General features: G+C 40.8%; 1 protein-coding gene and 1 pseudogene across 3 annotated transcripts; one reads left to right on the forward strand and one right to left on the reverse strand.

Annotated features, from left to right (window-relative positions):
* Window positions 1–2,295: 2,295 nt before the first annotated feature.
* Window positions 2,296–4,462, reverse strand: LOC112607703 (annotated as a pseudogene).
* A 601-nt stretch (window positions 4,463–5,063) lies between these two features.
* XPA (XPA, DNA damage recognition and repair factor) lies at window positions 5,064–27,993 on the forward strand. Of its 3 annotated transcripts, XR_003115882.1 has the most exons (8): window positions 5,064–5,346; window positions 8,679–8,789; window positions 12,807–12,912; window positions 15,177–15,342; window positions 17,348–17,465; window positions 19,982–20,211; window positions 26,943–27,131; window positions 27,313–27,993. XR_003115882.1 is itself a non-coding variant. In XM_025358635.1 (7 exons), the coding sequence occupies exons 1-6, from the start codon at window positions 5,175–5,177 to the stop codon at window positions 20,185–20,187; spliced, it is 879 nt and encodes a 292-aa protein (XP_025214420.1). In that variant the 5' UTR covers window positions 5,064–5,174; the 3' UTR covers window positions 20,188–20,211; window positions 27,313–27,993. The 3 variants fall into 3 exon arrangements, 2 of the variants coding, with proteins under 2 accessions (XP_025214420.1, XP_025214421.1); XM_025358635.1 differs by lacking the exon at window positions 26,943–27,131; XM_025358636.1 differs by lacking the exons at window positions 19,982–20,211; window positions 26,943–27,131.

Below are 27,993 nucleotides of genomic sequence, written 5' to 3' on the forward strand. Positions count from 1 at the left end.
ATTAGTGACATGTGGTACATTCACGATGTTGTGCAACCATCACCACCATCTAGTTCCAGAATATTTTTATTGTCTCAAAAGGAAACCCCTTATCTATTAAGCACTCACTCCCTGGTCCCTCTTCCTTTCAGCCCATGGCAACTACTATCTGCTTTCTGTCACTGTAGGTTTGCTTATTCTGAATGTTTCATGTAAATGGAATTATACACTCTGTAGCATTTCATGTCTGGCTTCTTTCACTTAGCGTAATATTTTCAAGGTTTATCTATGTTGTAGCATGTATCAGTACTTCATTCTTTTTTTTTGGCTGAATAACATTTCTTTTTCTTTTCTTTTCTTTTTCTTTTCTTTTCTTTTCTTTTTTTTTGTTTGTTTTTTGAGGCCAAGTCTTGCTCTGTCGCCCAGGCTGGAGTGCAGTGGCGAGATGTCCACTCACTGCAAGCTCCGCCTCCCAGGTTCACGCCATTCTCCTGCCTCAGCCTCCTGAGTAGCTGGGACTACAGGCGCCCGCCACCATGCCCGGCTAATTTTTTTTGTATTTTTAGTACAGATGGGGTCTCACCGTGTTAGCCAGGGTGGTCTTGATCTCCTGACCTTGTGATCCACCCACCTTGGCCCCCCAAAGTGCTGGGATTACAGGCGTGAGCCACCGTGCCTGGCCAAATAATATTTCTTTGTGTGGATATACTCTATTTTGTTTATCCATTCATCAGTTGATGGGCAGTTGGGTAGTTTCCAGTTTTTGGTTATTGTGAATAGTGCTACGTGAACATTTGTGTGCAGGTTTTTGTTTGCACACCTGTTTTTAGTTCTTGTGGGAATATACTCATGAGTTGAATTACTGACTCATATGGTAATCCTATGTTTCGTGTTTTGCGGGACAGTCAAACCGTTTTCCACGGCAGCTGCACTAGTTTACATTCCCACCAATAACGCATGAGGTTCCAATTTTTTTTTTACATCCTTGCCAATACTTCTTTTCTTTTCTTTGTTTTGTTATTTTTCAAAATTCTAGCCATCATCATTAAAGACCATAAAGGCCACTTTGATTAAGTCTCTTTGGGAGGTATGAGGGCCATCTTCTAGTTTTTAAAGTTTCTTTCCGATGTTGGGGGCTGACTGGGAAATGAAGTGTAAATGGGTAGGTAGATTCTGCCCTCATGGGTATCAGGGCTTAAGGTGGTATAATTAGTTATGGCCCCTGAAATGAGGGAGAAGAAAAGAGCAGGATGTTCATTGGGGCCTTGTGTGATGTCTTTTATCTTTTCATAGTTTACAGCCTTAAGGGCAGCTTTATCCATGCCAGTTAGGAGGCATGATATTATATGGCTTCGTTTCTGTCTGTCTGAGGAAACTGCCTCATAATCCCAATTAGGGTCAGTTCTGGGGACAGCTAGGGTCCCTATAAGGTTATGGGCAGCATCTTGTTGGTGGAGGGTGTCTGCATAGGCTTAGGTGGCTGTCCGGATACATTCCCTGTCCTCCGGGGTGAGGGAGGAGGAGAGGATGACATAAATGTCATGCCAGGTAAGGTCATAAGATTGAGTGACATACAGAAATTCCTTGCGCGAGGAAATGGGGTCTGTGGAAAAGGAGCTGAGTCTCTTTTTAAGCTGGGAGAGGTTGGCTAGGGAGAAGGGAACATGAATTTGGACTATACCTTCGACCCTGACACCTTTCGCAAGGGAAGGACTTTGGAAAACATTTGGTTGTGGGAGTGACCTTTGGCAGAAGGGGGTTGGGTACAAGACCGGGTGTGCGGTAGAGAAGGAAGGTTGGGATGGAGGACCAGGATAAGGGGGTGGGGGAGAGGAGCCGAAGGAGAAGGAGGAGGGGATGGTGGTGGGAGGGAGACTGAGAGAGGGGGGTTTGTTGGCAGGGTTGAAATCAGAGAAGGAAGGGTTGCCTGGAGGTATGAGGTGGTATCTCACTGTGCCTTAATTTGCATTTTCCTAATGACTAATGATGAATATTGTTTCATGTGTTTGTTGGCCATCTGTACATCCTCTTCGGAAAAATGTCGATTTAAGTTCCTTGCTCATTTTTAAATTGGGTTTTCTTTTTGTTGTTGAGCTGGAAGTGTTTGTTATAAATTCTGGATACTAGATCCTTATTGGATATCTGATTTACAAATATTTTCTCCCATTCTGTGGGGCTTTTTACCCTCATTGTCTTCATAGTGTTCTTTGATGCAGAAAAGTTTTTAATTTTTTTTGACCTCTGAACTTTTTATTGGCCTCCTGCTCCCCAAAGGGTATCCTACTTCTGCTGGCTTAATGTCTCAGAACTCTGGTGTCATTGGTCAGACACCACTTTGCCATCCACTAGCCAGCTTGTGGTGGTCTTTCGGATGGTTTGCATGGAGTTGCTGCTATCCAGGGCATCACCGAGATTGAAGTCCTCGCCATCTTCCAGCAGGCAGCAGTAGGCGGTGCTCTCAGCCTCCAGCTTGACCTTGATGTTCAGCAGGGCCTTGTACTCTTGGGCCTGGCATTGTCCCTCTGCCCAGGTCTGTGCCAGCTCTGACTCCAGGTGCAGCAGGATCCCATTGAGCTGCTCCCTCTGCAGGGCATAGCAGGCCTCCACCTCCCTCAGGCTATTCTCCAAGCTGGCCTTCAGATTTCTCATGGAAATGTCAATCTCCAAGGACTGGACTGTATGTCGCAGCTCTGTGAGCATCATCCCAGCAGCTCCAACCTCGGTGGACTGCGTGGTGACCACTGAGGTGCTCTCCTCAATCTGCTGAGACCAGTATTTGTCCAGCTCCTCTTGGTTCTTCTGAGCCAGCTCGTCATATTGCGCCTGGTATCTGCCATGATCTTGTCGAGGTCCTGAGATTTGGGGTTATCTACCTCCACAGTCAACCCAGAGCTGGCAATCTGGGTTTGTAGGCCTTTTACTTCCTCTTCATGGTTCTTCTTCATGAAGAGCAGCTCCTCCTTGAGAGCTTCGATCTCTGTCTCCAGCTGCAACTGAGTGACATTTGTCATCAGTGACCTTGTGGAGCCCATGGATGTGGCTCTTCACAGTCTGGCACATGGCCAGCTCTGTCTCATACTTGACTCTAAAGTCATCAGCATCAAGACCGGCATTGTCAATTTGCAGAACAATACAGGCATTGTCCACAGTATTTGTGAAGATCTGAGCCCTCAGGCCCTCAATGGTCTTGAAGTAATGGCTCCAGTCTCTGACCTGGGGTCCCTTCTTCTACAGGTGCTCCCAGATTTTGCTCTCCAGCTTCTGGTTCTTGGTCTTCAGGCTCCTCACTCTGTCCAGGTAGGAGGCCAGGCAGTTGTTCAGGCTTTGCGTGGTCTCCTTCTTGTTCTGGATGCCCCCCATTCTTGCCAGACCCCCGACCACTCCCACGGCCAGGCCCTCGGAACCCATGCCACTCAGGAAGCTGGTGGAGCGGGACACGGAGATCCGGGAACCAGAGCCCCCTGCGCCTGCATAGACAGTGGCTTTGCTGCTGACCAGCCAGGCACTGTAGCTGGGTGCCTGGACAGTGCCCAGGGACTGGTAGTTGGTGGAGAAGGTGGAGCGAGTGGTGAAGCTCATGCTGTCCAGGGAGGAGAGTGAGAGGACAGGACTCAGGCTTTGCCGATGACTTTAATTTTTTTTTGAGACAGGATGTTACTATGTTGCCCAGGCTGGAGGGTAGTGGTGCCATCACAGCTCACTGCAGCCTTGACCTCCTGAGATGGGTTCTTGTTACATTGCCCAGGTTGGTCTTGAACTCCTGGGCTCAAGCAGTCCTCCTGCATTGGCCTCCCAAAGTGCTGGAATTACAGACATGAGCCACTGCACCTTACCAACTATTATTTTTTTTTAATAGTGATGGGGTCTCACTATGTTGCCTCAGCTTGTCTTGAACTCATGACAAGTGATTCTCCTGCCTTGGCCTCCCAAAGTGTTGAGAATACAGGTGTGAACCACTGTGCCCAGCCTAGTTTTTAATTTTAATGAAGTCCAGTTTTTTTTTCTTTTGCTGCTTGTGCTTTTGGTGTTATGGAATTTGAAATATTTTCACCTGGGAAAGATCGATGGATAGGGAGAAAGAAAGATCTGAGGGGAAGGGAGATGCGGATGGCTTGAGATTTCTATCTCCAGTTCAACCAGAAGATTTCAGCATGTAACTGCTTTATACAAGGTTTTGCAGCTTTATGTATGTATGACCGATAAACTAGAACTACTGAACTGTGTTTCTGAAACGTTAACCATTGAATATTAGTGGGAAACATCAGTGTGTCAGGTTGTCTTTCTAAAAGCCAGTCCTAAATGGTACATGTAGTAATTAGAAGTTAATGTTTTCTGGTTTCAATTAAGTATTATTTGTAACAAAGGGAAAGCATACATTTTTGGGGTAGCCTGCTATGTTTCTTTTGTTCCACTAGCCACACTTTTGGGAAGTCAGGATATTTGGCCCAGATCCAAACCCACTGTCTACCTGGCAGCAGCTCATCCTCACTGAAGGAATATTCCATGGAAAAGGTAGCCAACCTTATGCATATCAGCCCTGGACCAAGTGCTGCATTTGCCTGAGGTCACACAGCAAGTTAACTGGGAGTTTCGACCCAGGTCTTCTCATTTTAAGTCTAAGGCTGTGTCTCTAGGCCATGTATCCAACATGAAATCAGAACTATCATCTGTTGGGCTCTATGACTGGCACTACTACTATTTTTTGAGGTCTTTTACGTGCCAGGTATTGTCCTGGCAATCTAATCTTCCCAGCGACTCAGTAAATGGTTCCATAATTGTCCTCATTTTACTACTGAAGAAACTGAACTCTGGTTAAGTAACTTGCCCGAGGTCACACAGACTTTAACTGTCAAGAGTTCAGACTTAACCCAGGCCTGACTCCAAAGCCTATACTCTGAATCACCAAGCGAGACCTATTTTAAAGGTGACCAGGTCCTGACATATGATCTCAGCAGGGACTCTTCTCCCAGATGACAAGTGAGCAGGTAGATAGGTGGGTACTCCGTGTCCGCGCATGCCCAGACTCCGCACAGCGCCCCTGCAGGCCACGCCGAGCCCCTTAACTGCGCAGGCGCTCTCACTCCGAAAGGCCGCTGGGTACGGGGAACGCAGAGGCTGTGCCGGGCGGTCGGCTCGCCTGGGCGCGCAGTGCGCGTGCGTGGGCCTGGGAGCTGGGTCCTCGGAGTAGGTCGGAGATGGCGGCGGCCGACGGGGCTTCGCCGGAGGCGGCGGCTTTAGAGCAACCCGCGGAGCTGCCTGCCTCGGTGCGGGCGAGTGTCGAGCGGAAGAGACAGCGGGCACTGATGCTGCGCCAGGCCCGGCTGGCTGCCCGGCCCTACCCGGCGACGGCGGCTGCGGCTACTGGAGGTTTGGGCCGCGGCGGCGCTTGCCCCTTCCCTCTCCCCGCCTCCCCGGTCCCCAGACTGGCTCGTGCGAGCCGAGTCCCGGGGCCCGGGGATCGAGGCAACTGCGCTGGCGTCTGTGCGCAGATTCTTCCCCAGTCGTAGAGGGAATCCGCCCAGCCGCCTTGTCAGAGCGTCCTGTCCACGACCACAGAGCGTTCCGCGGTCGCCCCCGGGCCTTATTTGCTGCACCTGGGCTGCTCAGCTTCGATTTTTCGTTTAGGGCTGCAGCCGCCCCGGCTGGGAGGTGCCAGCCACTGCCAGGTGTCAGGGCCTCAGCTGTCCCAGAAAGAGGAGTTAGACTAGTTCTTGATTCTATCCTATATACCTAGAACTAGTTGGTGGAAGAGGCAGATCTTGGTGTTTGTTAGGGAGAACTTTCAGCAATTGGAGTTGCCAAAAGTCTAACGGATTGCTTCTCATGAGCTACCGGTTACTAGAAGTGCTCAAATAGGGACTGGAAGAACCCTTACTTATGTGGAGGAGAGGAGATTCAGCAATCAGAAGGGACTGGATAGTAAACCTTTAAGATTCTAATCCATAGATTCCATGAGTCTATTTCTTGGACATGTGACCTGTACGATTTCTTGGCAAAAGCTAGATACTCAAAACATGTTTATTGATTGAAGTAAATTAAAGACTGATCTCTCATTGCAGATTATTCTATTATGGAATTTGCCACTGGGGCCAACTAATAATTTTTTCCAGGGTACTTGAAATATAGTTTGGTTGATAGCCAGTTCTTCAGGACGACCTCTATAACATGAAGTACATGTGTTCCTAGAGCTCTGTACTGTCCTGTGTCGAGCACAGTTTACAGCTGTATTATCTATTACTCTTTTTTTATCAGCCAGATGTAGTGAGAGTGAGAAGAGTCTGAAGCTGGCAGCATGTCTTGATATTCGTACTAACACCGAAACTGCAAATTCCAGCTACTTTTGATGGTACTGGTCTCATTCTTTCTGCTTTATAGTGGTTTCCTTTTATTCCTTTCTCAACTTGAGACACACTAGAGTTGGACAGAAAGTTCATTTGCACTGATTAATTCATAGTCATGATTCCATAAAGGTTTCCATAGATCTATACTACATGGCTGTGGAACACAAGGTACAAAATAGCAAAAACTGGTATTAAATTAAACTTGTTATCATGGAAAGCAAGGTAGAATGAACATTCTGTAAGATTTCTTAGGCAGTTCCCCAAGAACTGAACTGTATTGTAGCGTTGAGTACAACCCACCATGTTTCAAGAGTTAGGTAAGTGCCGGGATTTTTTATCTTTGTGATACTTTTATTTCCAAGTACTATACAGTTTTCTTTTTCTCTGTGTGCCATGACATACGCCATGAAAGAGACTGAAAAAACTTGCTTAGAATACGAAGAGTGTTGCTAAGGTCCTGGGGAAACAGCAAGTCATAGCAGCAGAGAGAAATTGGGCTTTGTTTTGGGCATGAGTTAGCGTTGTTTAGGATCCTGCTGAAGTCATGGGCTCGACTACTCCAGCCTTCCCTGTTCTGAATTCTCATTGTGCTTACTGTCATTCCATTCATTTACTTTGCTATTTATATTACATATTCTGGTAGGTTCATTCGTTTCTATCCATCCAGTCGGTACTCATGGAATGTTTACTGTTTGTCAGAAGTATACAGGTAAAGGCACTCAGTCTAATGAAGGGATACAGAGAAATGAACAGGTGTTATAGTGAGAATTGCTATTAACAGTGGAAACAAGCTTATAATCTAATCCTTTCATTTAATAGAGGGAGAAATTGAGGCCAGAGAAGGGGATTGACTTTAGCAGAATAAAACATACCAAATTTGTCTTATTTTAAAAAATGGAGGTGTAACATACTGTAAAATGTACTCATCTGAATTTTACCTATGTTAATGCTTGTGTAAACACCATAGTGATCAAGATATGTACACTTCCAGAACCTTAGAAGTTTTCCTGTTGCGCCTTCCTAGTCGGTGTCCACTCTCTACTCTCAGAAGTAATACTCTTCTGACCATTTGATTGGTATTACCTCTTTCTGAAATTGATGTACATTGAGTCTGTACAGTATCTGCCCTTTTTTTGCGCAACATAGTATCTGAGAGATTCAGGCATTTTGTTGCATGCATTGGTAGTTTGTGCATTTAGATGTTGTATAGATTCTTTTGTATTCTGCAATTTTTCCGTTTTCCTTTTGGTGGCTATTTGGGTTGTTTCCACTTTGGGGCTGTTAGGAATGAAACCTCTGTACACATTCCTGTTTATGTGCTTTAGTGGACATACACACTTCTCTTGTGTATATGCCTGGAGATGGAATTGCTGGGTCATAGGAGAGGTGTAGTTATGTTCAGCTTTAGTAGGTATTGCCAAACAGTGATTATATCAGTTTCCAGTCTCACCGGCAATGTATGGCAGTTCTGGTTGCTCCACATCCTCACACTTGGTATTGTCAGTCTTTTTCATTTTAGACATTCTGGTGAGAGTCTAATGATACTTCATTATGGTTTTAATTTGTATTTTCCCAATGATTAGAGATAATGAGAACCTTTTCATGTGCTTTTTGGCCATTTGGATATCCTCATTTGTTAAGTGCCTATTCAGATCTTTTGCCTGTTTTTAAAAGTTGGGTTATTTGTCTTTTACTGACTTAGAGAATTTTATTATGTATTCTGAATGTGACCCCTTTGTCAGCTATGCATACGTTAGTCCTCCCTTATCCAAGGTTTTACTTTCTGTGGCTTTAGTTACCCACAGTCAACCATGGCCCAAAATATGAAATGGAAATTTCCGGGTGAACGCGCGCGCGCACACACACACACACACACACACACACACACATAACACAACACACCCCACTGCTGGAGTGTGTTAGATAAATTTGTGAAGAATTGATGTTTTTATGATATGGAGGCTTAAAATCCATACACAGTATATTTCTCCATTTATTTAAGTCTTCTTTGATTTCTCTTAGTGTTTTGTAGTTTTCAGGGCAGAGGTTTTACACATCTCTTTCTAGGTTGTTATTTCTTAATTCTAATTGTAGATTCTTGTGGATATTTTACACACATAATTACATCATCTGTGAACAGATGCTGTTTTACTTCTTTCTTTTCATCCTTTATGCCTTTTTGGTTTTCTTGCTCTGTTGGACTAGCTGGGGCCTTCAGTATAATGTTGAATAGAAGTGGTGATCGTGGACATCCTTGTGTTGTGTGAGATATATTGAATTCAGAGGAATTTTCTCTTTGTGAACAAGGTAACATACGGGCTTACCTACTTCAATTGTTGACTGCTTTTACTTTTGTAGGCATTGCTAATGTAAAAGCAGCCCCAAAGATAATTGACACAGGAGGAGGCTTTATTTTAGAAGAGGAAGAAGAAGAAGAACATAAAATTGGAAAAGTTGTTCATCAACCAGGTAAAGTGAGTTTTTCAAAAATAAGTATCTAGATTGGTTATTTTGAGTAACATGCTTAATTCTATGCAAACTGATGCTACATAATGCCGCAATTACTTTAATTAGTGAGTACATTATCTTTATAAAAGTGATAAAGTTTGGCAGTTTTGCTAGTAGATTAAAAAAATCAAAGAAACAGCCATGCATATGGAAATGATTATTTAACTTGTGGCTGATGTACTTAGGGGTTGATGCTCTCTGTTGTTTTATAATAGGCAGGGTTAGTCAGTATATTGATTGGTAGAATAAATACTCAGAATTATCCTGATAGGCTGAAATGAGGTGCCAGCATCCGGGAGATAACTGTGGAGAAAGAAAGCAGCTTACAAAATATAAGGTAGACCAGCATACAAAGAAGGATATAACTATGATCTAAGGTTAGTGCTTTGGTAAATCACTTATGTGTATACGTATCTTCACAGTGAGGGTACTTTCACAGTCTTTGGGAAAAAGATAGAAACACTTTATTTTTTTATAAGTTTAGCAGCCAACAGTGCAATATAACAGATTTAAAAAAACCGAAAACCTATTCCAGTCTTTAGTTGTAGCTACAGAAGTGTTGTGCATTCATCAATGTAGGTGGTTGCGCTGCTCTAATCTGTGTGTGTCTGTACTGTTGTGTGCAGAAGCTGAGACTTGAAGGATTAAAATAGTTGTTTTTATTTGCATCAGGGACTGGTTTTGTGGAATACAAAACCCGGGGTGGGGTTGGGGGGTGGCTGGGGATGGTTTCAGGATGATTCAAGCGCATTACATTTTACTGTGTACTTTATTTCCATTATTGTTACATTGTAATATATAATGAAATAATTACACAACTCTTGCTTATGGTAGACTGCCAGTTTCTGAGTGGTAAATGTAAAAGGGAGTGACAATTTGAAAATTATCATTGTGTTTATTTAGGAATTCCCATTATAAAGAATGTTTTAAATTAGAAAACTGCACATTTTAAATGTTTTAATTAATAATGCTATGTAATAGCTTCCTAATTGGTATTTCTGTCACACTTTCTCTTCATTCTAACGCATCCTGGTAAATTTTTCAAATATACCACTTTGGCTATCACTGGCCTTGTTCCAAAATTTTTAGTTTTCCTTTTGTCTATGGATATGCTCCTCTAATATTCTACAAAAAAAGCATGATTTTTTTGTTTATTTGTTTTCTTAAAGTTTGGAGATTAGTGTGTTATAACGAAGGAGGTAAGGGAAGGCAGTGATAGGAATATTTTGAAACAAACAGTTAATTAATGACATAATGACAATTCTCCTTTTCTTTTTTTTTTTTTTCTTCTTTGAGATGGAGTTTCACTCTTGTTGCCCAGGCTGGAGTGCAGTGGTGTGATCTCGGCCCACTGTGACCTCCGCCTCCTGGGTTCAAGCGATTCTCCTGCCTCAGCCTCCCGAGTAGCTGTTATTATAGGCATGCACCACCAGGCCCCGCTAATTTTGTATTTTTAGTAGAGACGGGGTTTCTCCATGTTGGTCAGGCTGGTCTCAAGCACCCAGTCTCAGGTGATCCACCCTCCTCAGCCTCCCAAAGTGCTGGGATTACAGGCGTGAGCCACTGCGCCCAGTCGACAACTCCTCTTTCTTCTCATTGGAAATTGTGGCAGCTCTGAGAGTTGGAGCATTCAGCCTAAAGACTTCTTAGTAAAATTTATGTGTTTACATATATATGTATATGTATGTGTGTATGTGTGTGTGTATATATATATATATATATATGGAAAGAGTCTTGCTCTGTCACCAGCCTGGAATGTAGTGGCGTGATCTTGGCTTACTGTAACCTGTACCGCCTGTGTTCAAGGGATTCTCTTACCTCAGCCTCCCAAGTAGCTGGGACTACAGGCACACATCACCATGCCTGGTTAATTTTTTTGTTTTTGTTTTTGAGACGGAGTTTCACTCTTATTGCCCAGGCTGGAGTGCAGTGGCACAATCTTGGCTTGCTGCAACCTACACCTCCTGGGCACAAGCGATTCTCCTGCCTCAGCCTCCAGAGTAGCTGGGATTACAGGTGCCTGCTACCACGCCCAGCTAATTGACAGCTGGCTAATTTTTGTATTTTTTTGTAGAGACAGGGCTTTGCCATGTTTACCAGGCTGGTCTCGAACTCCTGGACTCAAGTGATCCACCCACCTTGGCCTCCCAAAGTGCTGGGATTATAGGTGTGAGCCACTGTGCCCAGCCTTACTAGTAAAATTTAAAGACTTGCTGGGAGAAACAGTTCTTACAGGATTAAGTTTCATAGCTAGGCATTTGAAGTCCTTAAATAATCTAGCTTTGCCTTACCTAGAGTGGTTTTTCTGTGCTGGGAGTTGAGGATACATGGCTGAATACAGACTCTCCTCTCAAGGAGTTTATAATCCAGAAGGTGAGACAGATAAAGAAGCTTTTTGCTTTGTTGGTAGGGGGTAGAATGGAGGGAGAAAAAAATGTTTCCATTTGGAAGTGAATGCTGTTGTTGTCTTTCTTCTGTTACCATGCTGTTTATTGCTCTTTCCTGTGTAATGTTGGTGCCCTGTCTGTAAGCAGATCCCTTTTCACCCTACCACTCTGGGACTAATCTGTTTTGTACTTTCAGCGGTGCTGTGGTAGGCAAAATAATGGCCCCCAAAGATGTCCATGCCTTAATCACCCTGGAACCTATGAATATATTATCTTTATCATAGCAAAAAGGACTTTGCAGATATGATTAAGGTCAAAGACCTTGAGATGGGGAGAATATCCTGGGTTATCCAGGTAGACCCAATGTAAGCACACAAATTTCCTTAAAAGTGGAAGAGGGGCTGGACACAGTGGCTCACGCCTATAATCCCAGCACTTTGGGAGGCCAGGGTAGATGGATCACCTGAGATCAAGAGTTTGAGACCAACCTGGGCAACATGGTGAAACTCTGTCTCTACTAAAAATACAAAAATTAGAGCTGGGTGCAGTGGCTCACGCCTGTAATCCCAGCACTTTGGGAGGCCGAGGTGGGTGGATCACAAGGTCAGGAAATCGAGACTAGCCTGGCCAACATGGTGAAACCCCATCTCTACTAAAAATACAAAAATTAACCGGGTGTGGTGGTGCGTGCCTGTAATCCCAGCTACTTGGGAGGCTGAGGCAGGAGAATTGCCTGAACCCAGGAAGTGGAAGTTGCAGTGAGCCAAGATCACGCCACTGTACTACAGCCTGGGCAACGGAGCGAGATTCCATCTCAAAAAACAAAACAAAACTAAAACAAAACAAAAATTATCTGGGCATGGTGGCGTGCACCTGTAATCTCAGCTACTTGGGAGGCTAAGGCAGGAGAATCGCTTGAACCTGAGAGGTGGAGGTTGCACTGAGCCGAGATCGTGCCACTGCACTCCAGCCTGAGCGGCAGAGCAAGACTCCTTTTCTACAAAAAAGTAGAAGAGGAAACCTGAGAGTCAGAGGGACATGTGATTATGGAAGAAGTGAGTGATGCCATGTGAGAAGCCACCATTGCTGACTGTGAAGATGGAGGAAGGGGTCCTGAGTCAAGGAATGCAGGCAGCCTGTAGAAGCTGGAAAAGGCAAGGAGATGGATTCATGCCTAGAGCCTCCAGAAAGGAACACAGCCCTGCCAACACCTTGATTTTAGCTTACTGAGACCCATGTCAGAATAAACTAGAGATCTGTGTGATAATAAATGTGTGTTGTTTTAAGTCACTTAGTCTGTGATAGTTTCTTATAGCTGCAATGTAGCACTAATACAGGTACCTTGCACATGGCTGGGATTCAGAAATACTTGTGGAATTGCTAGGTTTTTTTTCTTTATGTTACTTCCTTTTCTTTTTTCCTCTTTAATTTTTTTTTTTAGATAAACATAATCAAGGTCTTATTTTGTCTTTTACTTAAATGTATTTATGTGAGGCATAGCATACATGCGGATAAGCTAATAAAATAGAGGAAAATATATTGTTCTAGTCATAAAAAAGGAAACTTAAAGAGTTCATTTTCCTTTTCTTAGGACCTGTTATGGAATTTGATTATGTAATATGTGAAGAATGTGGGAAAGAATTTATGGATTCTTATCTTATGAACCACTTTGATTTGCCAACTTGTGATAACTGCAGGTACTTATTTTAGATGATGTTCTTAATTGCTAATGTTTATGGGTAGGTTTAGGGCAAAACAAGTTATGTCTGTTTGGATTTGATATTTTCTTAGTAATTATGATTTTTATTTTGGGCGTTTCCTAAAATTTCTATGGTTTCTATTTTGCCAAATACAGTAAATCTGTGACTATTAAAGCTTATGATATACCCCATAAAATAGGAAGGATGGTTCTGCCATAGAAATTTCCTTTTCTTTTTCTGCTGGCCTGAGTTTTTTGTTTTTGTTTTTTAACATGTCTCAGTAGCAGGCTCCTAACCCTTCTCTTCACCCAGCCCTAATGATCCCTCTATTTCTTAATTATTCCAGGGTGTGTTACATCTTGGTCAGAGGTCTGGGGCCTTCAGTGAGAGGACTGTAGCTCAGAATACCTTTTTCATTCATGTTTTGCTACCCTCATAAAGAGAATAGATGAGGAAAAACCATATTCTTCCATTCTTTTTCTTCTAGACTTTATCCTTTTTTTATATCACCCAGAATAACCTTTCTCACTTCACATGGTTCTCCTATCGCTACTGTTGACTCAGCCAGATGCTGTGCTGGTATCTTTTGCACTTTGAGGGTACTATCTTGGAATCTTAGTTGGACCTCTTACCTGCTCCCTGTGCTTAGTTTGTCCTTACAGCCCTCAATCAACTCCTCACATGCCTGAAGGACCCGACCTTTTAGAGTCCCTGCTGCAGACACTGGGAACCATCGTGATTGGCTTGTTGCTGAGCGGAGTCCTAGGTAGATAGAGAGGGAGGTGTGGTCCCTGGTCTCATGATCAGATATATGGCTGGGAATGTTCCGGCACCACAGCTGGAACTACAGATTACAAACTCATTTCCCACCGACACAGTGGTGAAGGTCCACAGTATTGTCATCATTCTCCTTAAAGGCCAGTATAGCTTTTGGGAAATGAAACACTACAAAGAATTTTATTTCCAAGAGAAAATGGAAGCAACTATTGTACTGGTTTAAAGAAAGTTGTGAATATATTACCTTACCATAGCAAAGGAACTTTGCAGATATGATTAAGCTTAAAGACCTTGAGATGGGGAGATTATCCTGGGCTATCTAGGTAGACCGAATACAAGCACACGAGCTTTCTTAGAAGTGGAAGAGGAAAGCTGAGAGTCAGAGGGACATGCGATTAATGAAGAAGTGAGTGGTGCAATGTGAGAAGCCATCATCATTGGCTGTGAAAGTGGAAGGAGGGGGTCATGAGTTAAGGAATGCAGGTGGCCTCTAGAAGCTAGAAAAGGCAAGGAGATGGATTCTTACCTAGTGCCTCCAGAAAGGAACGCAGTCCTGCCAACACCTTGAAAAGTCTGGAAACGTTACGCTTTTATGTTTAATCATAATCAGGAACACAGGCCTCCATTCTTTTTCAACATTGTCAAAGATGATAGTTTTAGTACCATGTAGTCTACATGTCTCATATTAGTTTATACTTCTGAATTATTTAGCTTTCATACAGCTCTTCCCAGTTTTAACTTTTATGTGTTTGTGATAGAATCCTCTGATTGAACCTTTGATTTCTCCCCTCCCTGACCTGTACCTGCTCTTTAGTGTTTACCATTTCAGTAAAGCCAGCTTCATTCACTGGCTATGTCTCCACTCTCCTGTGTGCATTAATTCCAAACCTGTTTGGCTTTAGGCTCAAACCATATCCTGAATCCATTGGCATCTCATCCTCTCCCACTGCTGCCTTAGTCTAGGCCACCATCAGCTCTTGCCTGGACCACTGCCGTAGTGTTCTAACTGGTCTCTCCCCCACTACCCCTTTTGTACCCCTAGGGTGTCCTTTTCATATCGTATTTTGCTCAAAACTTTCTAGTGGTTTCTAACCATTGTCTTCACCATTGCTTGCAAGGCCCTGACTGTCTCTGACTGTATCTCCCACCACTCCTCACCATCGCTTACTGCAGGTCTTCTAGTTACACTGGTCCTCTTGCTGTAAGCTCTCTTTGCAAAATACACCCATCCCCTAGAGCCTTTGCCCTTGCTGTTCCCTTTGCTAAGAATGTTTTTTCTCTAGATAATATAACTTATCAGAATAAGTAAAAGATAAAGTATTTTTCCATTAGAATTCTTATGTTGCTAATGTAACCATGAGAGTTGCAGGAAAAAGTATTTTATATGTCCTTTTTGCTGTGTGTGCCCCTAAGTTGCTGGGCCATTTGCAAACTTAGTTTATTTAAAATAACTAATTTATATAATGGACTTAATCTGTTTTCAGAGATGCTGATGATAAACATAAGCTTATAACCAAAACAGAGGCAAAACAAGAATATCTTCTGAAAGACTGTGATTTAGAAAAAAGAGAGCCGCCTCTTAAATTTATTGTGAAGAAGAATCCACATCATTCACAATGGGGTGATATGAAACTCTACTTAAAGTTACAGGTCTCTAATAAGTTGTGTTTATTATATTTAACTCTGGTAAAGTCTTAATAACAAACTAGTCATAGTCAGCTTGGTTTTTGCTTACAGAGTGTGAAAAAACTTTTTTCTCTAGTTTTGCATATGCATCACAGTCATGTATAATGACATTTAATAACATGTTTTCTCATTTTGCTTTTGTTTTTTTTTGTCTTATACGATAAGGTCTCACTCTGTCACTCAGGCTAGAGTGCAGTGGTGAGATCATGGTTCACTGCAGCCTTGACTTCCTGGGCTCAGGTAATCCTTCCATCTTAGCCTTCTGAGTAGCACCTGGCTAGTTTTTTGTATTTTTTGTAGAGATGGGGTTTTGTCATATTGCCCAGGCTGGTCTCGAACTCCAGGGCTCAAGTGATCCTCCTGCTTTGGCCTCCCAAAATGATGGGATTACAGGCATGAGCCATCATGCCTGACCTCATTTTGCTTCTAATATGGCACTTTGAAACAAACATGTTGCTATTGGGTGATGTTAAGAGTACAATTTGGAAACTAAAAAAGGTTGGAATGGGAGTCAGGCCCCATTTCCTTACCCTCTTTCACCTCCATCTCCCACCAAAAAAGAAATATTAAAAAAAAGAAAAATTTCAGGAATTTCATAAATACCTAAACTCTAACTCTACCCATCTGAAATGCTAGCGAGTGTCCATATAGCTCTGTAATCTCAGTGCAGGTCTTCTCAGCGCCACTTGCTGCAGATGGGTTACAGGCGTGCCAAGATGCTGATCCACTTAGTGGCTAGGACTGCTAGTGCCCAGGCCAGTTTCTTTGAGTCACAAGCAGTCTCTTGTATCTACCTCAGAGTGGTACAAATATTGTAATATTCTTTTTGTGCTGTTAGCTTAAAATATTGGGAGGCATTGCTTTAGAGCACAGTATTGTAAAACAAAACATGTACTGAATTTCATTAAATACTAAGAGTCTGTTGATTAGAAAATTCACTATTGTTTTATGTACCATTAAATATTTTTAAATGCCGCTAATTAAATCAACATACGCTTTCTTATCACTTGATGCTTTTATTTTATACTTGGTGAAATAGCGCCAGTAGACTTTATTACAGTTTTTTGTCATATATCACAACTTTTGCATACATAAAAGGGAAAATGCAAGTGCAGAAGACTTATGATGGTATTCCTAAACTTTCCATTCAAAGTCCGGTTCTTTATCACTTTTTGACTCAGAGTTGTTAAAGTACCATTAAGTGCACTGGTGATGCAGCATTTTCAGGGATGTTAAATTGTGGAAAACGTGATGTCCCAGAATATATGAAAAACAAGTATATCACTTGAATATGTAAGAAATTTGAGTTTGGCTACACTGATTAATATTATGGTCCTTTAACATATTGTGAGAGGTATCCTGAGCATAATCCTTAGTGGTAAATTCTCTTAAAATGTGAGTAAATACTATAAAGAATAAAGGTATAGAATGTAAAGTTTTAAAAGTAGAATGAAGACTTTTTACATCATTTCGGTACCAAAATTAAAAAAATATATATATCCTGCAGATCAGAAGTCAAGTCGATAGAAACAATTACTGATCTTGAAGGAGATGAGTAGTAGTAATTGGTAATTTCCTGCGGTTGGAGATTTTTTGGAGATGACCTCATGTTTAGGTCTGATGTGGCTAATCTGTCAACAAACTGTTTCTTTGGTGAGCCCGCCAGAGTTGATCAAACTCACTGACCACATGTACTTTTGATTCCTGTGACGATACAGTCAGAGGACAACTTTTCTATTTATAATCTAATTCAGCATATGTTTACTGACAGTTTCATAGGTTTGGATAGATGTTTTATTAGAGTTGTTTCTGATCATTAATATTTAGAACCTTTACATTTCTCATAAGTATTTATAAATTTATACTTGAGTTAGATATTCTTTGGTACCTGTGGATTTGACAGTTATAACTTTATAATATTTTGCAAGTCCGAATCACAACTTATTTAAATATGGATTTTGTGTTGTAGATTGTGAAGAGGTCTCTTGAAGTTTGGGGTAGTCAAGAAGCATTAGAAGAAGCAAAGGAAGTCCGACAGGAAAACCGAGAAAAAATGAAACAGAAGAAATTTGATAAAAAAGTAAAAGGTAGATGGCCACATTTTATATCGTGAAGGATTGTGTTTTACCATTTTGCAAAAAGCCTTTAGCTAGATTCTTCCTGTTTAATGTCGCCAATAGATTGGAATGTGTTTTTCAGAGGTTGAAAAAAATGACTTAAAGTTTGCCTCAATATGTTGGTCTTCAAGGCACTCAGCTCAAACCTCACAATACGACATTTCTGAAAAGCATGTACATCATCATCTTAAAGTGAATCGTGTTTTTATATAGGAACAATGTGAGGATCAGGAGTGGTATCACTGGTCAAGGATTTGGCATCAATTAAATCTTAAGTATAATCAATAGTGTTATAAAAAACACGCCCACCAACAATCTCCTCTAATTGCTTAAAATGAAGAGCCATGCCCTAAGTCTTAGTCATCTAATTCAGCAGCTAAAAGGAACTTTTATTTTATATATGACCAAAAGACCCAGAAAGGTGGAGTGACTTGTTACATAGATAGTTACTGGCAGAGTTGGGACTGGAAGGAGGCTTTTTTGACTGAAAGTCTCCATGAAGTAGTCATTTCTCTATCCATGCATCTGTGTTTGCATTCCCTTGTCCATCTATCTCTGCATTGATTTGTCCCTGTTATCCATCCAGGTATGTATGTCTGTTAAGTCTGTCTGTCTGAAATTTTCATCCATCCATCTATCAATGCATCCAATGTTTACTAAGTGTCAACTATGTGCCAGGCACTGTGCTGACATGAATTCTGGAGTCAGAATTTGTCAGGAGAGAAACTTAAAATCGTGCAGGTGTGCTAGGTACCATGATAGTGATGAGCGAGCGGTGCTGTGGGAGCACAGTGGTCACTTTCTGCTCTATCACAGAATCCCTGAAAGAGCCTTAAAAAAGGAAACATCCATGTTCTTCATGCAGTAATTTTGCAGAGGCCCATTGTAGTGTACACTGTGTAGAGATAACACATACTTTATGTATATATTGGGTTTTATATATATACTAAATTAATTCATTGAAAATGAATGTCCTATCCATATAATTTTGCTTTTGTTTTTCATAATTGGCTTTGGAGTGGTTTGGATTGGATTAATAAGTGGTTTTGGAGAATGAATAAGATAAGATCAGATGTCTAAAAACAAAAAAGCAAAACCAAAAATTGAACGTAAGCCTTCCTTGTTGTGAGGAACACGTTGTTGTAATCCTTCTCATTGTGAGGATTTGTTTTTCCTTTGTCATTACAAGTGTAATTCCATTACAGTGCGGAAAAGTTAGAGAATTACAAAGAGCTCTTATCACATGATTTTCCTACTCAGAGACAATCATCAGCAACGTTTTAATTTTTGCTCTTCCTGTTCTTTTCTATCCTAAGATCCTTAAAATTTTTTAAAAATAAAAATGGAAGCACTATTTGACACGAAGTTAAGCCAGCAACTCCATGATCAACATCCGTATACACATCTTTTTATATAGTTACTTAGCAATTCCTGAATCACAAGGTAAGGCACACATTCATGGCTTTGTAGAGAGGTTTCCTGTAATAAGTTGTGTCACCTAAGAACATTTCATTAAAGAACTCCCCAGAATTAGCCACTGCTGTATTGAGAGGATTTGGAAAGAGTTCTTATGAATTTGGCCCTTTAGTCTTTTCAATGCTTTACACCAGTCCTTCCTCCGTTCCAGTAGCAAGGAGAATCTTGAAAGATAAAGTAGTGAAAAGGCATTTTAAGAGGTGTGAAAGAGAGGACAGAGTTATAGATTAGTTATATGCTAGCCTAGGATTTTTTAACTCCAGCTACCTGAAATCACCTCAACTCTTACCTGTCTGCTGCTTCCTTAAACCATTTCCAGGTGGTATTTTGGTGCAGATAATAATATATGGATAAAATAATAAGTATTAATTAAAAACCTGTATCTGCAAGGTGATGAAATATTTTTTGAAACGAGGGCTGTCTGTACTTTCTTAGATACTAATTCTGTAGTTTGGTCACAGTGTCATCTAATGGTAACAAATTCCTGTAATTTGACAAACAGAATGAAAGACGATGGCATCCATTTCATCACATGCTTTTTTAATAAAAATTCTATGTGGCATATATATTATTAGTATGAACAGAACTCTTCAAAAAGATTTAGTTTCCATTGGTATTACTTTTTAAAGAAATATGAACTTTAATGTAATTGGCTTTTTTTCTCATTACATTAAATTGCTGCTGTTAGTCACCAGATAAGCTACTGTCAGTTGTCCTCATTTTGAAGAGTTTGAACTTGCCCTGAAGTTTTTTATAGAGTTAGACCTCTTGGGTCTGGTTTCTTTTCCAGTTCGCTTACTTGAATGAAGCATGTCTTTCGAGGAAATTTTCCAAAGTGGTTACATGAGTCATATATTTTCCAAGTCTCTGCAAATAGAAATGTTTTTCTGCTTTTGTGCATATGAATACCTAAGTTCTGTGACATTAGTCCACTGTCTTCTGGTATTTAATGTTCAGAGAGGTCAGTGTGATGCCGCCTTTAATTATGGCTTCTTGTTGATTTACTTTAGAGGTTGTTCCCGCCTTCCTGAATAGGCCACAAAGGGCTGAGATTGGAGTAGACACTGTAGAGAGTAGACACAAGGAGCTTACTGTACAGTTTCCTCAGAGGCTCAGAACAGAGAGGAATAAAAGCAAGTCTAAAAGTATTTTAGTTGAAAAGAAATTGGAACCTGGTTCCTCTTGGTCTTCTGATTTTGATCCGCAAAGAAGCTGACACAGTTTACTTCTTTATGGGAAGGTAAGAGATTATATTTACCTGCTTTGAGAATATGATCTTCTACTTTAGCAATTTGAGAATTGATCTGACTACCAAAAATAATTTTATAGTTTAAATAGTGTAAGGTGTGTATATATCTATATAGATCTATATCTATATAGATATATAAAAATAGGGTGAAAGACAAAGTGTTTTCTTGTTAGTGAATTCAAATTGTTAACGGATTTTAGATACAAGAAGGCAGAAACTGCTGTTCAGTTTTTTAACTGGTATCAAAACTCTGTATCAAAATATTCAAAGGACCGATTGAGAGTATTTGGAAAGAGTTCTTTTGAATTTGGCCGTTTCAGTGCCCTCCACCAGTCCTTCCTCTTTTCCAGGAGCAAGGAGAGCCTTGAAGGATGAAGTAGTGAACAGGCATCTTAAGGCGTGCGAAAGGACCGTTACACATTACAGTAATCAGTTATAGATGATAGAAATCAGTTTTGATTTCAAAACTTCAGGATGCACTGGCCTTAATATTAGATGGGAATGTTCACCTGGTTCAAATGTACAGAACTTTTTGGGTTTGCATGTCTACTCTATAAATAAGGTAGAGATAAGGCTTTTCTTTAGTTATACCAGCTTTCTCTTATTCAATACTGGTAGAGGTTACCCTTCTAAAAAAAGGAAAATAAATTCATTTTCATTATTTATTACTATGTACTTTCCTCCCAAAAGAGGTAGGTAAGAAATCTCCTATGGAGGCCCAAGTTTGTGGACATTTTACATTGTGGGTCTGTGGTTATATTTATGAATCTTTGGAGTCATCTCTCAAGAGAGTTTGGGAGACTCAGTTCTCTGTTACTCTGCTTTAGTTTAGTTTATGGAGGACTAAATAAGACCAAAGCATCATATTATCTTTGTGTCTTTTCCTTGTAATTTTTTTTTCCTCCTGTTAACAGGGGGCACCATGAGTCAATACTTCCTGCCCTACCATGAAGCATTTAGTAGTATCTTGTCTGTCTCAGTTAGTTGTCTTATAAGTTGACCTCAGAAGCAGCATTGGGTTTCCTTGAATACAGACCACCTCTTTTGCAAAACCAAGATGTTAAACTGAATACAAGTTTTAGATTGGTATAAAATAACATTTTCATTTAAAAAAGGATTTAGGAGAAAATTTTTTTGTGTAAAAAGTATAAGCAGTCCCTGAATATATCAGTAACAAGACTGGTTACCATGAAAATTGTTATAAATTTCCACAAAAGGCAGTCCTTTAGTTAATAGCTTCCAGCACTGTGAAATTCTAGGCCAGTGGAACTAGGAGGCTGGCTCATGGTAAACCACTATTTTGTCTCCAGCTTCAATTAGGCCTTCAGCACTGCGTAGGACCTGCACCCATGCCAGGTTTCCTCGGCTTTCCCAAAGTCAATTTCAGACCTACAGACCTTCTTTCACTCTTCTAAAGCCTTATCTTGTTTTTACAACTACCTCCTTCCCATTCTCAGCAGTAGGTAGTTGATTTCTGCTTTCCTAAGTTTTAAGTTGTTAAATGAAGTAATGTGAAAAAAGTATTAATCTTAAATTTTTTTATTTACCTGATGTTGACATTTGCCATATTTACTTCTTCTTCCACACACATATTTTGCCAAGCCATTTAAGTTACTTGCAGACATTGTGATTCTTACAAATACTTCAGCATGTTTTTCCTCAAAACAATGGCATTCGGCTGGGAGCAATGGCTCACGCCTGTAATCCCAACACTTTGGGAGGCCGAGACGGGCAGATCACCTGAGGCTAGGAGTTTGAGACCAGCCTGACCAACATGGTGAAACCTTGTCTCTACTAAAAATACAAAAATTAGCTGGGTATGGTAGTGGGCACCTGTAGTCCCAGCTACTCAGAAGGCTGAGGCAAGAGAATTGCTTGAACCCAGAAAGTGGAGGTTGCAGTGAGCTGAGATTGTGCCATTGCACTCCAGCCTGGGCAACAAGAGTGAAACTCTGTCTCAAAAAAACAAAAAACAAAACAAAACAAAAAACAGTGGTGTTCTTCTACCTAGCTAAAGAACAATGATCATACTCAAGAAATTTAGCATTAATATAATGCTACTGTCTTGTGTATAATTTAATATTCCCCAGTTATTTTGGTGTCCTTGACAGCTTTTTGTTGGATCCAGGTGCTATTCAAGGATGATGCATAGTGATAGTTGCTTTTAAACTAGTCTCTCAGCCTTTTTTGTCTTTCACGACATTGACATTTTGCAGTCAGTGCCCAGGCCAGCTGCTATTCAGTGTGTCCCTCCATTCAGATTTATTAGCTGCTTGTTTCCTCACAGTTAGACTCAGGTCGAATGTTTTTGGTGGGAATACTTTCAAGCTGATGTGTTTGAGCATTTATCAGTAGACACATGGTACCAGCTCTTTTAAGGGAGTGGTAGTTTGACTGCTTAGTTAAGGTGGTATCTGCCACATTTGTCCATTGTAAAGGTACCCTTTATCCTTTGTAATTAGTGAGAATTCTAATACTGTGTGAATATCTCATTCCTTACCTTTCCTTAGTGGTTTTATTTAGTACACAGGGCTGAGTCTTACTTTAGTTATTATTGTGGTGGATATAAATGGTGATATTTTACTTCTGTCACTTTCTGTAATTGTTATTTGGCTTTTGGAAAGAGGAGCTTTTCTCCTTTTAAAAACTTTTTTTTTTTTTAAAGCATCAGCTGGACTCATTGTTTCTTATTCTGAAGTCAATGTATTATAGTCCATTCCAGTCATGATTCATTTTGGTGTTGAAATTGTCCAAAATTTGTCCAGTAGAATCCCCTTCAAACTAGCTCCTGTCTTTTTAAACTATTTTGTGTGGAAATAATTTCAAACTTATAAAAACTTGCAAGGATAATAATACAAAGGGCCACTCATATATCCTTTATCCAGATTACCTACTGTTAACACTTTATGCTATTTGCATCATTTGCATGCTCTTTCTATACACATACAGTATTTATTTTTTTCTGAACCATTTAAGACTAAGTTGTATACATTACCACCCTTTACCCATAAATATTACAGTGTATATTTCCTAATAGGGATATATTTTGTTACACAACCAAAGTATATTGTTAACTTGGGTAAATTTAACATTGATTTAGTATTTATGTCTAATCTGCCCTCCATATTCTAGTTTTGTTAGTGGATCTAATATTCTTTTTTTTTTTTGAGACGGAGTCTTGTCTGTCGCCCGGGCTGGAGTGCAGTTCCAGGATCTCAGCTCACTGAAAGCTCCGCCTCCCAGGTTTACGCCATTCTCCTGCCTCAGCCTCCCGTGTAGCTGGGACTACAGGCGCCTGCGACCTCGCCCGGCTAGTTTTTTGTATTTCTTTTTTCTTTTTTTTTTTTTTTTTTTTTGAGACGGAGTCTCGCTCTGTGGCCCAGGCTGGAGTGCAGTGGCCAGATCTCAGCTCACTGCAAGCTCCGCCTCCCGGGTTCACGCCATTCTCCTGCCTCAGCCTCCCGAGTAGCTGGGACTACAGGCGCCCGCCACCTCGCCTGGCTAGTTTTTTGTATTTCTTAGTAGAGACGGGGTTTCACCGTGTTAGCCAGGATGGTCTCGATCTCCTGACCTCGTGATCCGCCCGTCTCGGCCCCCCAAAGTGCTGGGATTACAGGCTTGAGCCACCGCGCCCGGCCGATCTAATATTCTTTTTAGTGATTCCTTTCTAGAACAGAATCCAGTCTGGGATTGGGTATTGGCTTTAGGTACCAAGTCTTTCTAAACTTTTCTGGGATATTTACACAGCTCTTATTTTTTCTGACATTGACATTTTTGAAGAAAAGTCTGCTTCCCCTGCCCTGCCTTTCAAAACATGCTTCTCACTTGGGGCAGTTTCTGGTGTGTCCTGCTGGCTGGATGTAGGGTATGCATTTCAGGCCAGGGACAGTATGTAAGTGATGTGCTTTTCTCAGGGCCTCGTATCTGGAGGCACTGATGTCTGTCAGCCCTCAGTGGTAATTCTGATTTTTGATTTGATAAGCAAAAAGAAATTGTATCCCCCTAGATTTAGTATCCATCCATTGATGGTTCTTGCTAGAACCAGTCTTTAGTATGATGGTTATAAGAATTGTCTTCTAATTCCAGCATTCCTTCTGCATTTAAGCAGTTGGCAGTCAGCATTCTGTAACATCCTTTGCCCCATTTACTTATTGGTATGAATTCATTAATTTCTGTTTTTCTCCAGTGGCTTTGGTTCTTTCTGTCCTTACTTTGTTGCTCAAATGGTCTGATTTGGCCTAGTGACTAGCTTTTGTATCTTTTGACATGTCATTTCCTTTTTAATTTTTATTTACTTGTTTACTTTTGAGACCTAGTCTTGCTCTGTCACCCTGGCTAGAGTGCAGTGGCACAATCTCAGCTCACTGCAACCTTCACCTCCCGGGTTCATGTGATTCTCCTGTCTCAGCCTCCCAAGTAGCTGAGATTACAGGCATGTGCCACCATGTCCAGCTAATTTTTGTGTTTTCAGTAGAGATGGGGGTTTCACCATACTGGCCAAGCTGGTCTCAAACTCCTGACCTCAAGTTGATCCACCTGCCTTGGCCTCCCAAAGTGCTAGGATTATAGGTGTGAGCCACCATGCCTGGCCTTATGTCATCATTTCTTGAGCACTCCTGCTTTCTAGCACAACACATGCGTACCTGTATTCCTATGTCTCTGTCTATAAATGTACGTAAACCTTGAGTTTACACACTGATACATCCAGTTCTAAAATTTCATTGGTCATTTTAGTTTTACTTATACGGGCTTTTTGGATGATGAGAAACCTGGTGGCTCCCATGATCCTTAATATAGTGACTTGATCGAAGCCCTGTGTGTGACTAATTCCCATTACTGTTGCTGCTTCCTCTTCTGGAGGGAGCCCTCTTTTTCTTGGGCTCTCTCACCCTGCTGCGGATGCTTACTTGTTCCATAGGACTGGATTGTTCAGAAAGGGAAAGAAGGGTGAAAAAAACTCCAGACCTATCTATTTAAAAATACTTCCTTATATTCTGTTGTTTTTTCCTTTGAGACAGGGTCTCGCTCTGTCACCTAGGCTGGAGTGCAGTGGTGCAATCACGGCTTACTGCAGGCTCAAACTCCTTGGCTTAAGTGATCCTCTCACCTCAGCCTCCCAAGTAGCTGGGACTACAGGCATATGCCACCATGGCTAGCTAATTAAAAACATATTTTTTAATTTTTTTTTTTTTTTTTTAAGAGATGGGGGTTTCACTATGTTGCCCAGGCTGGTCTTGAACTCCCGGGCTCAGATAATCCTCCCAAAGTGCTGGGATTACAGGCATGAGCCATTGCACCTGGCCCAAAATACTTCCTTTCTGGCACAAGTTTTTCCAGGAATGTCTAGTAAATAAATTAAAGATGTGGCTTTATTCTTACCATTAAGCCTGACACATTAGCTGAAGAGTGGGGAGAAAAAGTCAAAGTCAGTGTAAAACCTTAGGTTCAATTATGGCTAGAAAGAGTTTTCCTACAAGGTTTTTTTTTTTTTAGTATTCAGAAAAGTTTTCTTTGGTACCTCTTTTTAAGTACACATAATATTCAAATTAGGCAGAAAAGTTAATTTAGCATGATTGCGCCACAGCAAAATTTTGTAGGATTTTCAGTGGGATAAGGTGGCCAGATGTCTTACATGAGAACCAAGTTGAAAAGCAGGTATTAGAATTCAAGTAGGCAACATCTTCCTTACATTATCTGAAACCAGGGGGCATCTGTGGAGTTCCGGTTAGCATATCATTTTTTATTTAGAAGATATCCTAAGGTAAAATTTAAAAGAAGGAGGGCATTCCAGATCTGTATCTAGAAAAACCAAGGCCTTCAGAATATGAGAGGATACTGAAAGAAATGAAGAGTTTGGATGAACATTTTTTTCTTCTAGACCAAAACCTATCTAGAGGTATGTGCACTGAAATAATGTCAAAGTACTTTTCATGCTAGAAGTATCCATCAACTATACAACCTTGGGCAACTTATAACTTCTCTGTGCCTTGGTTTTCTCATCTGTAAAACTGGAATAATTCTACTTAGCTTAAAGGGTTGTGAGGATTAAATGTATTTAAAGTGGTAAGAACACTGCCTTACACATAGCCCTGTGTTTTCATCCTCATGACATAAAAGCTGAAAATAAGATTCAAGTAGTATTTTGATACTACTTATAGATCTAAAATGAATTAGGGAAAATATGTGATTACTTGGTGTATGTTGAGTTTTATAGCTGAAATTATACAAGACAGCTATCATACTCTCCCTTAGGTAATGCCACTGTCAAAGACAGTGATGAACTGTGTGGATAACTGGTGAGAATAGAAATGTAAAGTGTTGCTTTTTATTAAAATATGATTTACTTGGTTGCTTTCAAAGAACCCAATATAATTTTCTTTGTAAAATGATTTTGACAGGAAGTAGCAGAAAAAGCTCCAAACATTAGAATATGACCAGTGTCCTGGCTTCACAGTTATCTTTGCTTAGTTTCCCAACCTGCAAAATAAAATCAAAACTCTGTGGTTCTTTCCAGCTCTTAATATTCTGTGATTCTTATTTTTAGCCCTCTTATAAGAACTTCAGTAGACTTGAGGTCTTATTGCACAAGCAGTTTTTCTAAGATGAAACCATACCAGCGTAGTGGTAGAGTTCTCTACTTTCTAGTTTTCTTGCAAAGCTTGACTTGATGCTTATTGACATAGCTCCTGACAAGAACTTAAAAATACTTTTTCTTATTTCAGCTGACTCATTTTCCTACTATGGCATTCTGTTATCTGAAGTCAAACATACCTGAATGTGTCCTATTTTGTTACTCAACTCACTTCTGAATATGGTTCTGTTTTGCATACCACCAACCCACATAACCATTTCTGAATCTCTTGTTTCACACTGCTCCAGTGAAAACTTGATTCACAGGCCGAACTAGTGAGGTAAGAAAGTAAGTTTGCCAAGTTTGTATAATCAACTTTGTTATAAAATTAAGGTAAACTATATATGGTTTAAATACACATAGACACACACACGTACATTGCTGAAAGCTTGATGGATTTGGATTTTTGGATTCAGCTGAATAGCACCACTGAAAAGATGACTTTTAAATTTTTTTCTCAGAATTGCGGCGAGCAGTAAGAAGCAGCGTGTGGAAAAGGGAGACGATTGTTCATCAACATGAGTATGGACCAGAAGAAAACCTAGAAGATGACATGTACCGCAAGACTTGTACTGTGTGTGGCCATGAACTGACATATGAAAAAATGTGATTTTTTAGTTCAGTGACCTGTTTTATAGAATTTTATATTTAAATAAAGGAAATTTAGATTGGTCATGTTCAAAATTCAAAAAAATGCAACATCTTCATAGATGAATGAAATCCTTGTATAAGGAATGCTTCAGTAATAATTATGTATGTTATGGCTTAAAATTAGCACATTTCAGTGAAGGTCGCCTGGCCTGGTTGTGTGCAGAATGTCATGTCTGCAATTGCTTTCTTACAACAGAGATGGGAGCTGAGTGCTAGAGTAGGTGAAAAAGTGGTAGGTCAGCTACAAATTTGTGGACAAGATACCGAGGCAAACCCTTGACTGGGGTAGAGGGAAAAAGTTTCAATAAAGGCCACAGCTGGCTGAACTGGATTCTTAACCAGGAAACAAATGGTGGTGTACCACTGTACCCCAGGTTCTGGTCATGTGTTTTTTAGGACGATTTCTGTCTCCACGATGGTGGAAACAGTGGGGAACTACTGCTGGAAAAAGCCCTAATAGCAGAAATAAACACTGAGTTGTAGGAGTCTGA

The sequence above is a fragment of the Theropithecus gelada genome, chromosome 15 (assembly GCF_003255815.1).
Source record: "Theropithecus gelada isolate Dixy chromosome 15, Tgel_1.0, whole genome shotgun sequence".
Taxonomy (NCBI): domain Eukaryota; kingdom Metazoa; phylum Chordata; class Mammalia; order Primates; family Cercopithecidae; genus Theropithecus; species Theropithecus gelada.